The 16,949-nt window shown below is 48.5% G+C and overlaps 2 protein-coding genes across 3 annotated transcripts in view; both read right to left on the bottom strand.

Moving 5' to 3' along the window:
• The window catches only part of MRPS6 (mitochondrial ribosomal protein S6), a 43,408-nt gene extending 26,722 nt beyond the window's left edge, over positions 1-16,686 (bottom strand). The window contains exon 1 of the mRNA XM_057385681.1: positions 16,628-16,686. Within this exon, the coding sequence (XP_057241664.1) occupies positions 16,628-16,672 (45 nt within the window). The 5' untranslated portion in view covers positions 16,673-16,686. The remainder of the gene's footprint in view (positions 1-16,627) is intronic.
• On the bottom strand, positions 7-16,692 carry SLC5A3 (solute carrier family 5 member 3). Of its 2 annotated transcripts, none has more exons than XM_057385680.1 (2): positions 7,750-7,964; positions 7-3,207 (listed from the first exon to the last, which is right to left on the bottom strand). In XM_057385680.1, the coding sequence occupies exon 2, from the start codon at positions 2,911-2,913 to the stop codon at positions 769-771; it is 2,145 nt and encodes a 714-aa protein (XP_057241663.1). In that variant the 5' UTR covers positions 2,914-3,207; positions 7,750-7,964; the 3' UTR covers positions 7-768. The 2 variants fall into 2 exon arrangements, with proteins under 2 accessions (XP_057241663.1, XP_057241662.1); XM_057385679.1 differs by lacking the exon at positions 7,750-7,964 and adding an exon at positions 16,628-16,692 and having other exon boundaries at positions 10-3,207.
• Positions 16,693-16,949: the final 257 nt, after the last annotated feature.

The following is a 16,949-nucleotide window of genomic DNA, read 5'->3' as shown; positions in this document are numbered from 1 at the left end:
GTTTCTTTCTCTTTTTTTTTTTTTTTTAAATACGGCAACTTTTAAGTCACAGAATTTACAGTGGATAAAAATCAAAAGACAAAAATTTCCTTACAAAGAATAAAATAAAGGCAGAAAGCTGCTAAGAGCTATCATGTTTTAAGTGCTTTAAATGAGACAAAACAGCTTCCTGTTGTTGCCAGAAGAGAAATGAGAAACTGGGGGGAAAGAATAAAAAGCAGTGAGTGTAATTGAAAAGTGCTAAGTTGGCCAAGGTGATACAGTTATTTCATAAATGTGCATCACAGCTCTGCATTTAAAAAAATCTTCTGACCCAGCTTTAAAGCTTTAATCGCTCAGATTTCACCCACTGGTAACTGATTACCTGTTATCTTCACTTAATGCTGACTGAGCTGTAACTGCCTGACTCCAAACACAGCCACCTGCCTGCCTTTGGTATATTTATACACAGAAAAACAAAAGGTTAGTGCTGCAAATGGAAAATAAAAAAAAAAATTAAAAAAAAAAAACAAAACAAAACAACACAAAAGGGGAAAAAGAAAAAGTCACCACAGCACAGGTTCTGCTTTCAGCAGAGTGAGGACAACACATCTCAAAAGGTCTCRAAATAGGCTAAAGCTGAGTTGATCTTACAATTATAGCGTAAACAATGCCTGGGTTGTGGTTATGTTGTTTGAAAAGAAAAAACAAAAAGAAAACCAAAAATCTCCAGAGACCTGTATCAACTTCTGTATGTTTAAGCCATACCCTTAAAAGTTCACTATTCACTCACAAAGAGAAGTAGACAAACATGAAGATTCCAAGCGAACAGACACAGACCAGTCCAGTATTTAGTAACAGTTTAACTTTTGGAGTCTCTTCCAGCATTTTTAAACAAACAGTCTCTTCCTCAACCTCCCGAACCACTCTCTTGCTTATGTTTTTACTTTTAAAACCACAGAACCAATCTATGAATTTCAAACGTCTCTCCCTGGTGTCAGTCTCCTCCTCTTCGTGCTTTTTCTCCCCCATCAGAGCCGCCTGTCCATTGGAATAACAATCCACGGGTGTCTCCACCTCGGAGTGGCTCAGCGACATCACCGGAGTGCTGTCATCCCTACACGTCACCAGGAGGTTGATGTCCTCTGGCTTCACGTTTTTAATGTTGTCCTCCGACTTCCCATTGGGAATGACGTGGCTGGAGCTCTCGTTGCGCTTGAGGACGCTCTTCTCCTGCACGCGGTACAGCTCCCCCTTGGCAACGGCCTGGGGCGCGCTCGGTTTCCTCAGCGCCCAGAAGGTGGTGGTGCGCACCTGCTCCTTGGTGGGCGGCGGCGTGAGCAGGCTCACCACCGCCGTCACGGCGCCCGTGATCCAGAACAGGCCTGTGGCCACGTACATGTAGTGGACGTTCTTGATGAAGCCGGGCCGCGTGTCGGGCTGGTCACACTCAGGGGCGCGGTAGAAGAAGGCCAGGATGAGGCGGACGGCGCCCAGGATGAAGCCGGCCATGCCGCCGTAGAAAGCTCCCTGCTCGTTGCAGCGCTTCCAGAAGATGGCCATGAGGAACAGGGCGGCCACCGGYGGGGTCAGGTAGTCTGCCACCTCCTGGATGTACAGGTACATCTGGCCGCCCTGCATCTCCACAATGATGGGCACCCAGGCAATGCTGATGACCACCATGAAGGCCACGAACACCCTGCCCACCACCATGAGCTCGCGCGAAGTGGCGCTCTTGCGGATGAGCTTGTAGACGTCGAGCGTGAAGATGGTGCTGGCGCTGTTGAAGATGGAGTCCAGGTCGCTCATRAGGGCAGCGATCATGACGGCCATCATGAGGCCACGCAGTCCCACAGGCACCAGCCGCATCACCAGGCGCGGGTAGGCGATGTTGGAGCAGCCGGCCCTGCTGCCACACACCTGGAAGCAGTGCTCGGGGTTGATGCAGGCGATGTCGTCCACGAACAGGATGCGGGAGATCATCCCCGGYACCACGATGATGAACATGGGCAGCAGCTTCAGGAAGCCGGCCATGAGGGTGGAGCCCTTGGCGTGAGCGATGTTTTTGGCGGCCAGGACTCTCTGCACTATGACTTGGTCAGCGCACCAGTACCACACYGAGGCCGGGGTCTGTCCCAGCAGAAATCCAGGCCAGGGAATGTCCTCGTCCGTCGGCTCACGCAGCATTTTCAGAGCGTCGGGCTTCGGGCTGACGTTGCAGGAGTTGGTGTTGGAGATGTTGTAGGTCAGGAGGATGGAGGTGACGTTTGGGGTCGCCAGCATGTACCTCCTTTTCACTTCTTCGAACCCCCCGACCTCCATCAGGCTTATGATCATGAGCGTGAGGGCCCCGATGATCATAAGCAGGGCTTGCAGAGTGTCCGTGTAGATGACGGCCACCAACCCCCCGGTGACAGTGAGCAGCGCCGTCATGCCGATCAGCAGGATCACCGACACATAGAGGTTCCACCCTAGGGACTCTTGGATAAAAAGTGCCCCCGAATACAAGTCAACCGAGAGTTTGGTGAAGATATAAAGAATTAGAGACAACGCTGCAAAATAGACTTGAATCCTATGCCCTCCAAACCGCTTGGACAAGTATTCGGGCATGGTGTACACTCCCGACCGGATGTAGACTGGCACGAAGACCCATCCCAAAAGCTGCAAAAGCATTAAGGCGTTGAACTCCCACGCGCCTACGGCGAATCCGCTCGCCGCTCCAGATCCTGCGAGCCCAATGAAATGTTCACTTCCAATATTGCTCACAAACAAYGAGGCCCCGATAGCTACCCAGGTCATAGAACGCCCTGCCAAAAAGTAGCCACTCACGGTGCTCCGATTGTTTTTCCACATGGCAAAGAAACCTATGCATATTACAAGCACGAAGTACAGGGCCACAATGGCAATGTCTGCTGGCTCCAAAGCAGCCCTCATTCTGTAACCAAAAAGCCTTCGCTGACGTCCACTTCTCGCCCCCCAGCCAACGTCTCTTAAGCACCGCGTGAACCAGTTTTAACCAAAATCAACACAGCGGGTCAAATTCTTTGTCCCTTGGTTTGCTGTCCTGATGCTGGTGGCAGTGGTACATTTACTTTTCTCCGCTTCTCAAATTTGGGAACTTAGCACGCACTTTTAATCCACATTCCACAAGAGCATCAGCCTTAACTCAGTTGATGTAGGAGAAATTCTTAGTTGCAGCTAAGTTTAGTGAGGCCTACTGTACCAACCCTGCAAGGCAGCAAAGACAAAAGACAAAGATTGAATTAGAGAGGAATTTCATGAAGTAATGAGAAAAAATTTGAAGTGTAGTAAAACAAATCACTGAACACCACAGATTTTTCCCCCTTTATATCTCCTGCAATCCAAACAGACATCATTAAATATTTGTAGGGCTAAGCGGTAAAAGCCTTTTACAAGTCAGCTTCAGTGGTTACAGGTACCTTCAGAGACGCAGCAATTCAGGAGCATTGAGTGACCCAAATAAGATCCCAAGAACAAGGCAAGCAACAAAAATACATTTCCTTTTTTTTTTACTCCGATGTCTCACAAGTCTCCTTCTCAAACYGTTAACCAGGTCTTCAAACAATCTTAGGAAAATAAAATTAAAGTAACTCAAGTGACAATCACTATGGAGCCCAGACCTGGCTCAGCATTTCCTGCACTGCACCCCCAAAATCCTGGGAGATGCTGACACCACAGGAAYGCACTTGAGACAGCAGCTGGCTGCCAAAAAACCCAAAGTGAGGTCACAGCATTGTCAGAAAGCAACATCCATGTCAAATCAGCTGGAGAAGCACGGTTATTCCATAGGTTTGGAGGTGAGTTTGCTCCTGTCTGGGGTACAGATAACCACAGGGTTATTTTTATTGGGAAAGCTCTCCATACACATCCCAGGTGATCCAAGGGGAGAAAACATCCCATTCCAGCAAATGGCAGAAGCAAAACTCTRCCTGACCTGCTGTTTTATGGCAGTGCCCTCGGATACTGACATCTGGGAGTTTGAGGGAGCACCACAGACACAGGAGGGAACACTGGGTGGGTTCTGGAAGCAAGGAAGGGCCCTTCCCAACATCCATCCGCATCCCAGCAGGGAGAGGTGGGAGGTGTGGAGGCAAAGAATCCCCTGCTGCTCTCTTCCCAAATTCCCAACCCCACCTGGCAGTCTCCCAAAGYACATCAGGAAACAACTCATTTGGGCACAGAGAACTGAAGCCCTGGGAGTGGAGGGAAGGGGACAATAAAGATTTGCTGGCAAGGARATCAGAGAGGAAGGGGCACTGAGGAGCTGCACGGGGCTCCCACCTCCCTCATGGATTTGGGATGGGCTCCTGTCTCCYGTTCCTGCCTTGGGAGGTACCACAAATCATGGAATGGTTTGGGATGGAGGGACATTAAAGCCCACCCAGGGACACCTCCCACTATCCCAGGCTGCYCCCAGCCCCAATGTCCAGCCTGGCCTTGGGCACTCARAGGGATCCAGGGGCGGCCRCAGCTTCTCTGGGCACCCTGTGCCAGGGCYACATTTACCCAAAAGCTTTTTATGTGTTTAGAGAGAGCAGGACTCTTCTATTTCCTGCACCCAATGGCCATGGGAAGGGACGACTGAAGGAAAGAACAGGTTTAGTCTAAATATCAGAATACAAACCTTTAGCAGCAATAATGAGATTATTACAGAAGGTGAGGAATGGGGTCTGACTCCACTCCCCTTTCCTACYCACTGGTAAAGGCACAAAAAACCAACAATGGGTCTGTTTTTGGACCATAGTCTCACAGGTCCTACAAGCYTCAGCTCCAGGCACTCCCCTTCCAGTTCATTCTCTGGCATGGGGCCAAAGCTCCCATTTCCCCATTAATTAATGATTAATGCAAACAGCCTGATAACATATTCTAATATTTGGCTGGTTTCTTGTTTAGCATCTCTGTCATATATTGGGTTTGTTTAAAGGGTCAATAAAACCATTTCACATTCCCAGAGAGCTAAGGTTGAAAATGCACATGTGTTGAAGGCAGCAATGGTGCTGAGGTGAAAACGTGCAACTCCTCACAGATTTCAAAAATAGCTCCAAGCAAACCATAACTTCAGCCTTAAGGAGAAACCCACCATMGTGCCTTTTGTATGATCCAACTGTTTTTCAGGAGAAAATGTAAAAAAAAAAAAAAATAATGAGGGTTCCCCCCCAGCACCACAAACCCACTTGAGAATAGAGATATTCCTTCTGCTGGAATTACAGCCAATAATGAGAGACTTAGGAGACATGGCACAAAACGGACTGATTACTGCACTGGGCTAAATTTATCATTCCTCAGAAGCCTCAAACCACAGATGTATTTTCAATTCTYCCACAGAAGAATTCACATTTCTCCCCACCCGCAAATACAGGAGTAGTTAAACGGTCTAATAGCTTAATCCAACCCCAAATTATAAACACTTCACATCAGATGACGCAATCAGAGCCAAGTTTAATGGACTATTCTTAGTTTTAAGCACTTTGGAGCAACACTTTAATAGTGTTGTGTCTTTTGCTGTATTCAGCTAAATTTTCAACTACATTATGTTTACACCAAAACTATAAATATTTGAAGGGAAAGGGAAGAAGAGATTTTACTCAGGCATGATAAAAAGAAGAAAAAATACTATACAGAACACCAGAAGAACAAGCAAGATAAAGAAATGGTAATTATTGATATTTTCCCTCTTCTGTTGTCCTTATTACTGAAAAATGTTCGATTTCAACTTGAGTTCACCTCCTACAATTTCCCTGTAGGTTCATCAATGACCTTTCAAAAATATCCTATGGAGCAATATGGAGAACTCACCAAAATGTTAAAATGAATTCTATTTGATAGCAGAAGTTCCAGCTCATAGTGTTCCTATAAACAGGATGTTAACAGGGAACCTGTGGCTGCRCCATCCCTGGGAGTGCCCACAGMCAGGTTCAACAGGGCTTGGAGCAACCAGGGATAATGGAAAGTGTCCCTGCCCTGGGGGTGGGACTGGATGGGCTTTAAGRTCCCTGGGAATCCAAAGCTTCTGTAATTCCAGATAAGTGGGTCAGTACACATGCAGCTGTTCTCAAAYAAATTGTGACATTCCTCAATTAAGTCACTCCAGCTCCAAGGGGCTCCTTCCAACCAAAATAAACATGTGAAGCTCCTGGAGCATTTTCCATAGGAAGATGCAGCCAGACCATGCACCTGAAATAATCAAATGGCAGAGAGCTGAACCCTGCCCTTTGTCACCAAAACCTGAGGGTTTTTTGCCCGAGCTGGAAGGTGGAAAGTTTTCATCAGCCACCACAAATCTGCTGCACTGTCACTAAATTACAACACTGAAGTAGCTTCTTGTACCAGTTTCTTAGACCTAATTCCAAAATAACCCTGGAACTTTTCCTCATTAGGAAAATGAGACTCGTCCCTCTGAACTTTCAGCAAGTTCTGACCTCAAGTCTTACAAAGGACTTTTGAGATGCCCCATGTGAGTTTAATCCTGAGTTATTAGAACAGTGAACATTGTGGCACTGACAGAGGGGGGAAAAAAAAAGACAGAAAGACAGTGCTGCTGCCAAGGACTGGGAATTTTCTTCCCTGAGGCTGTTTTCTGGCTGGATTATATCAAAGACACAAAACAATGTGCTTCCCTCTTGTCTGGAGATAGAGGCTGCAGCTCTGGTGAAACAATGCATATGTCTCTCCAACACCCAGCCTGTTCCTTAAGGGGAAAAAAAAACCCCAAGCAAGTCCCTGAAGAGAGATTTCATAATGTGAAGCAGACCCAGGGTGGGATTTTGAKGAGAAATTTGTATGATTGTTCTAAAGGAAAACTTTCTCCACAGTGCTTTGCTAATAAAATGGGTGTTTAAAACATGCCAGATCCCAACTGCTCCAGCCCTGAAGCCACGATTTGTTCTCAGCTCAGTCGGCTTCTCGGCAGATGGAAGTTTCTGAGCTGACTTCCCTTTTCTCCTCACCAATCTCAAGGTTTTAAGGGTTAATTTGGAGATGCAGATGCCCACCTATCCCACAGGAGTGTCCATTGCTACCACTGTTAGTAAATTACATATTTTGTTCACAGATTTCCAAGTAGCTTTGAGGACCCTTGGAAACAACATTTTCCCTCTCCACCCTGAAGCAGGAGTATTTGAACTCACCCTGAAGCAGGAGTATTTGAACTCAGACCTGTAGCATTTACCTACTGAACAGCTCTGCTGTGTGTTAGAAATCTGTCCAGATTGCCAGGATTGTGCTCACAGAAAAAGCAATAAATAACACAAGTCTCATGCCTTTAGCAGGGTCTGTACCATGTCCAACCCCTGGAGTGTGTTTTCCAGACTCCTCACACTCCTGCCACGGACACATCAGTGAGTTCCTACCTGCCCACTGCTCCACAATAAACACGGGGCAGCCTCAGGGGAAAAAAAAGTCTCAGAAAAAAAAAAAAAAAAAAAAAAAAAAAAAGTACAACTTTAAGATTGCATTAGTTACTCTTAAAAAGAAAAAAAAAAAAAAAAAAAAAAAAAAAAAAAAAAAAGGAGGAAAAGCTTTGTTCCATTTACTGCAGCACTCCAGAACACAGAAAAGGAACACTGAAGCTCTTCCTGGAGTAAGTGATACATAAATTATCTAGTACATGCCCTTGAGGAAGCAGGGGCCATCCTTGGCTACCCTCAGCATCCAGGGCAGCAGTTCCAGGCTTTTCCTTGAAAACCAGGAGCTGGGGCAGAGGAATGTGCCAGGAACTCCCTGGGACAGACAGAGGAAGCAGAGGCTGACCTGGAGCATCCAATAAATAACTGGAGCTGCTGGGGATGCCAGGCCAGACCTGGACTCAAGAGGCTGCAGCAGGACAAGGCCACATTTCCAAGTCACCTGAGCCAACCTGGCGAAACCTGCTGGTCACTCTGCGCAGTCACCACTCCTGCTGGCCTGGACAACACAGGASCCAGCTCCAGAAATCATCACTACCAAAAAAATCCCATTTGAGGTGCAAGGACCAAGTCACTCACTCAAGGGAGTTGTTATGAACACGTAATGAACTTTTGTTTTGCTCAGGAATCACTCCAGCTCTGGTCTTCATTTTACTGCAGCATCAGAACAAAGCAGCTTGTTCCACCAGAAATTCTTCTTGGTTCTTTTCTACACAACTGCTGAGAGAGACATGAGAGAARTAAGTAACCCCAGAGCAAATAAACAGAGAACTCACTGCATTTGCCTGTCAAAAATGGGATGCCCAGTGGACAATTACAGAGCAGAAACTGGAGTGATGCAAGGCCAACTGGAGCTCAAGGGCACTGGGACTCACACTGTTAGGGCAGAACATCATTTAATTGTCATTTCGGGTTTTTTTTTAACCATTTTCCCCCCTCAATCCAAGCAAATACACCTAYTGCAGTGTCCCACCAAGTCACAAATGAAGGAGGGGGGAGAAGGCAGAGGAAAGACACCCCAGCACTCRGGAAGTGRAGAAGCTCCACTTGTGCAAATCAARAAAAGATGGATTTTTCCTGAATCTGCATCACCCTCYCCAAGCCACTTCATGCCACTGCCTGTGACATTCACACTTGGCTGCTTCCCTTTGCCAAGAGCCAGTCCCCAGCACTCCAGCAGGAACAAGGAACTGATTTGCTTCCAGTGTTCTTCCCAAAACTCTAAACACCGACAGGGGAAGGGGGGTGAGCTGGGGACAGAAGCAAGGARATATAAAAGGACTTTGTATCTGTTAAAATGCAGATATCAGAAAGAAATTCTGTCTTCTCCAGGCCCACCCAGACATGACGAAGCAGCTTTTCCAGGTCTTGAGATTAATCCATCACTTAGTAATTTAAAGAAAAGAAGGAGTTAATAACTTCCTTTTCCCCTTGTCAGTCCAAAGAATTGGCTTATGTTTCTGTGGGTGACAAATGYTATCTGGAGGAATTTCTTCATGGAAAGGAAATGGAAGGGGCTGCCCAGGGAGCTTTGGAGTCCCCATCCCTGGAGGTGTCCCAGGAAGGGCTGGAGGTGGCACTGAGTGCTCTGGGCTGGGGACAAGGTGGGCATTGGGCACAGCTGGGACTCCCTGGGCTGGGAGCTGAATGACCCTGGAACTTTGTGAGGGGAGCACAAACTGCTGAGGAACGGGGCCACTGTTCCCTGGGAAATGAGCAGAACCYTTCACACCTGTGCTGCAGCTCCAGCAGGGCCCTCCTGAGCTCAGGGTGTCACCACAAACTCAGCCCCAGCAAGTAAACAGAGAGGTGCCGTTCCTCCCTGCACAGGACACAGGTCTTTTCCACAGGAACTGACAGCAAAAGGGGCACAGACAACCCCACAGCCACGGGGGCAGCAGCAAAGCCAAGGGCACCAGGGGCAAACAGCAAAAGCCAGAAATGTTCAAGCAAGTGGGAAGGGGCTGGCAGAAATGGGAAGGTTCTGGCATCACACAGCACCAGGCAGGATCTCACTCCAGGTCACACTGCATTGCAAGCTGCAGAGGGACACTGAGCACCAAGGCTCAAATCCCTTCTTCTGGCAACCCAAAAACCAGAAGCACAAACATTTCACTGCCATGGCAGGAAGGAGATGAAGTACCTGATCACAAGTACCTGATCACCAGAGCAGCAGCAAGAGAGTGGGTCAGTCATACCAAAAAAATCCAAGTATTTGATTTCTGGAGTGGATTTGGGACCACTTCAGTTCTCTGGACAAGTTATCACCTTATCAGAAGCAAATATCAGAAATGCTGCAAAATCTCTGCCACTATTGAAGATGCCCCTTTAGCTCAGCTGGAGGTTCAAAGATGTGATCCAGATGGTGGTTATCACCAGGCAGCAGGAACTGCATAATCCCAGCCTAAAAATTTTGCTGCTTCATCCAGTTTGAGGGGGATTTTGGCTGGGAGGGTGCAGAAGTTACTTGGAAAATGAAAAAGAAACAGTGGCAGTGTCAGTCCCCATGAAACTGGGCAAAACACCAGGAGGAAATGCTTCTGCAAATTTCTAGGAAGAACAAAAAAAACAGACTCATTAAGCTTCTTCAGGACTTCCCCAAATTCCTATCACATTTATGGCTGCCCAAATCTTTGGAGGAATATAAAGCATCACAAAGATTATTGAAAGACAAGACAGAAGTTCAGGAACAAAGATAATCCAAGAATTTAGGATTGAGGCTCTCCAAACTCAGCTGGGTGCTGTTGCAAGAATTCTGATCCTTCTTGGAGATTTCAAGGCACCAAAACAAGGCTTCAATAAAGTTCAGTTAGTTAAAGACAATTAATGCCAATTACACAGCTTGATGCACAATATCTGTATTAAAAGCTACCAAATACTGATTTATTTTTCTAAAACACCAATTCCACTGAACATGCTCCCTCCCTGTATCCATCCTCTGCATAGACCTGGCTTTTTGTCATTCCATAGACATCTGCAGAACTGAACACCAGGACTGGCTTGCAGGTGGACAACCCGGGATTAAAAAATAGCAGAACAACAGTTCTTCTGCAGTTCCTCATTCCTGTTTCTTGGGTTCACGACCCTCCTTTTACATCCACTTCCTTCCCGCCCTTCTCTCCTCCCCAGGGTGATGTATTTTTCGGAGAATCTCATTTTTAGCACCAATATTTGAACCAGTACTGCCACAGGACAGGTCCCTCACTTCTATCTTACTTTCCACGTATTTACTTCCTATTTTTCTTGTCCTACATAATTAGATATATTTTGCATCTCTCTGTGTGCTGCTATTTTCCCCTGTTTTCACCTTTTTATCAGCTCCTCACTGCACACTGAGGATATTCCTAATGCTGCACAGGAATTTTTCTAGGGAATAACCCAGTGCCCAGAGGTTTCTGCTGCTCTCAAGCAATGGACACAGAGGGTGGGATTTGAAGCTCCATCAAGCAGCTGCTTCCACATAAACAGCTCTTCCATCACCCCAGATTTGCAGCTGGGACATGTGGGTGCCTGTGGCTCCAGGAATTACAAGCCTGTCATGGATAGAGCCTRACAAATCATACAATCAYGGAATGGTTGAGACTGAAGGGACCTTAAAGCTCCTCCATGGGCAGGGACACCTCCCATTGTCCCAGGCTGCTCCAAGATCCAGTTTCCAACCTGGCCTTGAACACTGCCAGGGACCCAGGAGCAGCCACAGCTTCTCTGGGCAAAGAAAAAAAAGGGAAGATAAATTATTTGAGCAAAAACTTAAAGCAATTTTTGTGTGGAAATTACGGTTCTGGGATAAGGGAACTGGAGAAAACAGCTYCTGAAAGAACACACAGAGAAAACCAGAACTTCCATCATTCCAAAGGAAGGAATGTATGAATATTAGGGGACAAGAAACACAAACACACATGGGCTGAATGAGCAGCTCTTTGTCACTGATATAATTAATGGACAACTTTTACAGGAGTCAGTCACATCTGAGGAGTTTCCAACAATGGGAAGCAATAATGCTGCTTTAGTACAAYAGGTTCTCCTGCCTTCTCTTCCAAGAGTTCAGGGACAGGATCTGCTCCATGCTGAAGTTCAACAGCTCCCAGTTCCCAKAGCCAGAGAACACAGCAGGAACAAAACCCAACCAGGAGCAAAGAGCTCATTGCTGAGGAGGTACCAGGGGCAGACAAGAGAAGTTTTATCTCAAAAGTGAAGCCTCACTGCTGCTCCCTGAAGGGGGACTGGCCAAATCCCACTGAAATCCCACCAGGGGCTGCAAGAAACTGAAATTATTTTGTAGGAGAGAAGAATCTTCTATGTCCCCTCAGCCCCAGGCACATATCCCACACTTGGCAAAAATTCAGGCTCCTCCAAGACTGAAAATGGCAAACATCAGGGAAGTGGTTATCATTCCCAAATGCTGTCCAYATGCTCTTCAAAATCCAGTTCTTCTTACGGAATGCTCGAGGCAGAAAACAAAAAGGGGACTCCCCCAGCAGAGTCAATGCTGGATCTTGTTTTCTAATCATGTGCTTCAGTTCCTTTGGTCTCCTTTCCAGCACCACCCCCAGCTCCAGGCTCCCTCCCTGCCAGGCTGAAGAGCCTGTTGCAGCCTCCTAAAAATGCCAGTGGGAACAGAGGAAAAAACTTTTGTGTAATTTTAACCTGCTCAGCTGGGAAGAGGGGTGGGGAAGATGCACAATTCCATTAGAAGAACAGGTGGTTCACCAGAAAGAAAATAAAATAAACCCAGTATCTTCCTGCTTCATTCTCCCCCCTCCTTCCTGGCAACTGAGACATCAAAAGCCCAATTGCTGCAGCTGCCTACACAGCAATTAAGTGGAATAGTCAAGATGTCAAGCAACACTACTGCCCATTTACTTTGGCTTTCCCAGAATAGCCAACAATCTCCACACAGCAGGTAGGGAATTTTGGAAACATGGCAACCCACTCCAAAAGCAACAAACAGCTGCTGAAGGCAAGTTGTGTTGCTAGAACATGGCTGTGGAAATGAGAGCCCACATTCACTGCAGGATTATTATTAATAATATTATTTGGAGGTGTCCAAGGCCAGGTTGGACACTGGGGCTTGGAGCAAGCTGGGATAGTGGAAGGTGTCCCTGCCCACAGCAGGGGGTGGAACGAGGTGATTTTTAAGGCCCCTTCCAACCCAAACTAATTACAGAAGTGGATGGATGGGTCTTCTAGGCCAGGTATTTGCTGAAAAAAAAAGCCAATTAGGTTTTAGACTATGACATTGTGTATTTGAAATTTGTTTGTTACAGGTGAAGTGACGGAGATGAGCACACTGCTAATAAAACACTGATAAAATATGGACAAACTTCCCCATTTTTAGTTAAATACTCTGAGGTATTTACAAAGTGCCCATTCAGTTCCAGCTGCAAAGTGGGGCTGTTGAGCACAGGTGTCCCTGTGCTTTGCTCTGGGTGACAAGGTGGGGATTAGCCACAGACTGGACTCAATCCTGGAGCTCTTTTCCAAGCTCAAGGACTGTGGGATTGCCACACTACGTCCAGTGCCTCAGAGGCCTGGCATTGCMACCCCCTGGTCACTGTCCAGAGGATCCTTGGAGCAGCAGGAAGCCATTTCCAGCTCTTCCTTCCTTCCCCTTCCCTGGGCTCCCGGGCCGTTTCAGCAGGAGGAGGAAGCCTCCCTGCAGAGCTCCCCTCTCCCACGCAGCGAGAATTCCTGAAGATTCACTCAGGTGGATTCACTGCCCTTCCCTGCCGAAGGTGCTGCCCTGCTACAATCCCTTACTGACAGCCACGGATGACTCTCCTGGGAGAAAATCAGGAATCATTAGAAACTCCTTCTGTCCAGGGAATTCAGGCCATGGACAGCTGTGCCTTCATCTGCCCCTTGGCTGGGGCTGCTGAGGGCAGCTAACGTTTTGTCTGCAAACACCAGGACATGGCTGATAACAAATCTGCCACCCAACTCCCCCAGCTCCCCTCAGCATCTGTTCTTTCCATGCTGCAGTGTGGAAAGCAGCACATTTGGGCAAAATGCATCATTTCACTGAGCTCTTTCTTTGCCCAAAGCATCACCTCCACAAACTCACACATAAGCAAGGCCCTCACCCTACAAATACACCAGAGTAGTGGGGGAGTTATTTGGTTTGGGGGGGCTTTTAGGGCTTTTATTATTGTTTTCCTAAGAGTCACTAACTGGGGTCTCTGCTGAGGAAAGATTGCATATATACATACATACAGTATATAAAATGTGTTTTAGTATATAAAAAATAGTGTTTTAGTCCAAGTCCATCACCTCTCACAATTCAGGACAGGGAAGAGCTGCTCAGCTTTGACTTCAGAATAAAATCCCGACTTTTTGTGGAAAATACATGCAGACAAGCAGTGACAAGGGCTGGAAAGAGAAACCAGTGCAAAGTGAAAGTTTTCCCTAATGCCCCCACCAGCCCCAAAGCTCTGGAGGTTGTGTTTCTAAGGCACAAAAGGAGAAATGAAGAGGCTCTGGAGTCTGCCAAGCCTGAGGAGAGCATCGGGCAGGATGGATGGGATGTGCTGGCCCCAGGACCCTCCCAACGGACTACAAACCAAAAAAAGCAGGAAAAGAACAGGAAGGGATCCCTGACTTGGACATGAGCAGGGCTAAGGAGCAACAGGGTTTAAAGTAACAAAAACAAACTGGAGGGACTTATTCTGCCTGGGTCTCCAAGAATGCTAAGGGAACTATTAAAAGAAAGCTGTGGGTGGGGAAAACCCCAAAGAAACAACAAGTTTGCCTCTGAGAGGCAGGAAAGTGTTCCAGGCTGAGGTTGGCACCAAGTTGCCAGGGAGCTCCAAGAAGTTCAGGACAAGCCCTAGAGCACAGGGAAGCCAAGACAAAGGTTTGCTGGTTTTGGAGGGCAGGGGAGCTGCCACAGGTGAGGAAGGACATCACAGACATCAAGAAAAGGGTCAACATTTGCTGAGACACCACCAGGACACGCAGCCACCACAGAGGGACTGACAGGGCAGGACAGGGAACATCTGCCCAGGTCATTTTACTTCACCAGTGTGGAAAAGCAATGGCATTCATTCCTCTACAGGAAGGAGTTAGGAATCATTCCACTATTTCAGACTGGCTAATATTATTAGACCCATATTTAATATATAAGACTCATTAAATTCAGTATTACAGCCAGGATTATGCACAGCTTACAGGGGTCATTAGAGCAAACCCCCTCTTCCAGGATCCAGCAGCACCACGGAGCATAAAACCACCAGAGAAAATATGTCCAAGTGTTCTTATGGCACAAGAAAGGCAGGAGTAGCAAAATATTGGGACACTAAAGAGCACCCAGATCTGGTGTACTGAAAACCACACAAAAATAGCAGCACTTACAGACAGACTGTAAATTTTAGAGTTACAACAAGGGTGGGTTAAAAACACCAGCACAAACTGAAATGTTTGGACATAATCACAGAGCTTAAAAAAAAAAAAAAAACCCAAAATCTTAAAGGTACCTCCATCTGGAAAGAACAGGCAGGAGAGTCCAACTTCAAAGATGCAAAGGTTGCAGATGTTAAATCCCGAGCGCGCTGATGCTCATTAGAAGCATCTTACAGCTAAAAGCTTATCCCTGAATCTCTGTGCTCAGATCCTAGAAACCAAAGAGCCTTTCCAGCAGAGAGCACTCCATGGCATCCTTTCAGAGAAGTCAGTTTAGTCCTGCCTCAGTATTACGGCAGATTTGCTATGCTTCCTGTCCTGCCCTGCGTGCTGAGTGCTTACCCAGTTTAAAGCATCTCCCACATCAACRGCACAGCTGTAAAAAGCATCTCTGCCTTATCCACCCATGGGAAGGGGTGTGCAAAAGAAAAAAAAAAATCGGAAAAATATTTCATGTTGACAAGCAGGTGGAAAAGCAGTGTTTTTTGCCCGGGTGAGCTGGTGCAGCAATGTCACCCGCCTTTCTCCCTGCTGCTATATTTCTCCACTAGAGGACCCAGGTGAGATGTCTCTACTACAGCTTCTGCAGCTAAACCACGGGGAAAAAATACATTATAAAAAAAAAAAAAAAAGCCAGCCCCGACATGTGGATGGTCCATGCAAAATGAATGGAAATGTACTAGTGCATGCGGCACACCAGACGTGCTCCCGTAATTCCCAAAAAAACACGGCCACGCTGCTGGGCTCCTGCTGCTCGGTGGGAAAGGGTGCTGGTGGGAATGAAGGGTAAATCCCAGAGTATCTACGCCGAGCTGGATCAGAGGGCTCCAGCCCAGCACAAGTGCTGCTACATTCCAACACCAGCACTGCGTTTTAAGCTGGAAAGCAGCAGATAAACAAAGGCTATAGAAGGTACTAGAGAAGGGCCAGCATCAGATGTTATTTACCAAATAAACCTCGCATCCACACGGAGATGGCCCTATTTTATTATTATTTGTACGCACACGCACACACATCCCCCACTCCCCCCCCCCACGTATTGACTCAGCTCCTGCCGAATGGGAAGAGCATCATTTAACGGAGCTCTGTTATCACCGCGCTGCCAAAAAACAGCGGCAACGGCTGCTGCCACCCCCAGCGCCCCTTCCCGGGGGCGATAGGGCCCAGCCTATCGGCCCCGCTCAACTGGTGTGGGCAAAACCCCATCCTTGGCACTTCCCTGGCACACGGRGGGGAGGGGGGGAAGGTGCCATCCCGCACTTGGGAGCTGGCTGGAGAAAATCCTCGCTTTTCCCCTTTTCCCTTGCTCCAAGGCTTTCCGGAGCCGAGGGGAGGCGAGGAGGTGCCCGGTGATGCCAGCGCAGGTGCGGGGAGGGGGATGGAGAGCGCTGGTGCTGCAGAGGGAGAGGGGGATGCGCTGGCAGGGGCACACCTGCTCCGAAAGGGCCGGGCTCACCTGCTCCAGACAGGGAGGGAGCGATGGAGAAGGAAAACCGCATCTCTTTGGCTCGGGAAGCGTGGGATCTGCTTACCTGCGGACCAGAGGGGAGGGGGAGAGGGGACTGCGGCTCGGGGGGAGCGGCGCAGCCAAGGCTCCAAGGGCGCGGGCAGGGAAGGGGCGATGGGCTCGGGGCCGGAGCGCGGAGGGAGCCCCGCGGAGCCGAGGACACGCTGCCACACTGCGGGCGACAGGGCCGGCCGGGCCACGCGGTGCGGCGGGGACAGCGGGCACCGAGGGGACACCGCGGCGACACCACGGGCCAAGGGGGGGTCTGCCAGTCCCACCTGCCTCCCTCCCTTCCTCCCGTCTCCTGTCCCTCACTCACCCTCTGCATGGCTTTCACGATCAAAGCCAGTTCATAGCGGGGCATCTTAGAGCTGGCAGTGGCGGGAGGAGCAGGGCACGGGGTGGGGAGGAGGGGGCTGCGGCGAGGCCGGAGAGGAGRAGCAGGGGGACAGAAGGAGGAGAAGAAGGAGAAGGAAGAGGAAGGCGCGTCCCGGCGCTGTGGCAGCTCCTTCCCGCTCGGCTCCCGCGGCACAGACACCCGTGCGGGCAGGGGCGGCGCGGCTTAAAGGGCGCAGGAGCTGCGCACGCTCGACCGGGCCGGGCCTGCCAGCGCCAAGCGCCGCCCCCGCCGGGCCGTGCCG

Source organism: Malurus melanocephalus, unplaced genomic scaffold (genome assembly GCF_030028575.1).
Source record: "Malurus melanocephalus ecotype Western Australia unplaced genomic scaffold, MMel_1.1 scaffold_854, whole genome shotgun sequence".
Classification (NCBI taxonomy): domain Eukaryota; kingdom Metazoa; phylum Chordata; class Aves; order Passeriformes; family Maluridae; genus Malurus; species Malurus melanocephalus.
Note: the sequence above shows the minus strand (reverse complement) of the source record. Positions and strands in the feature narration are given on the sequence as shown.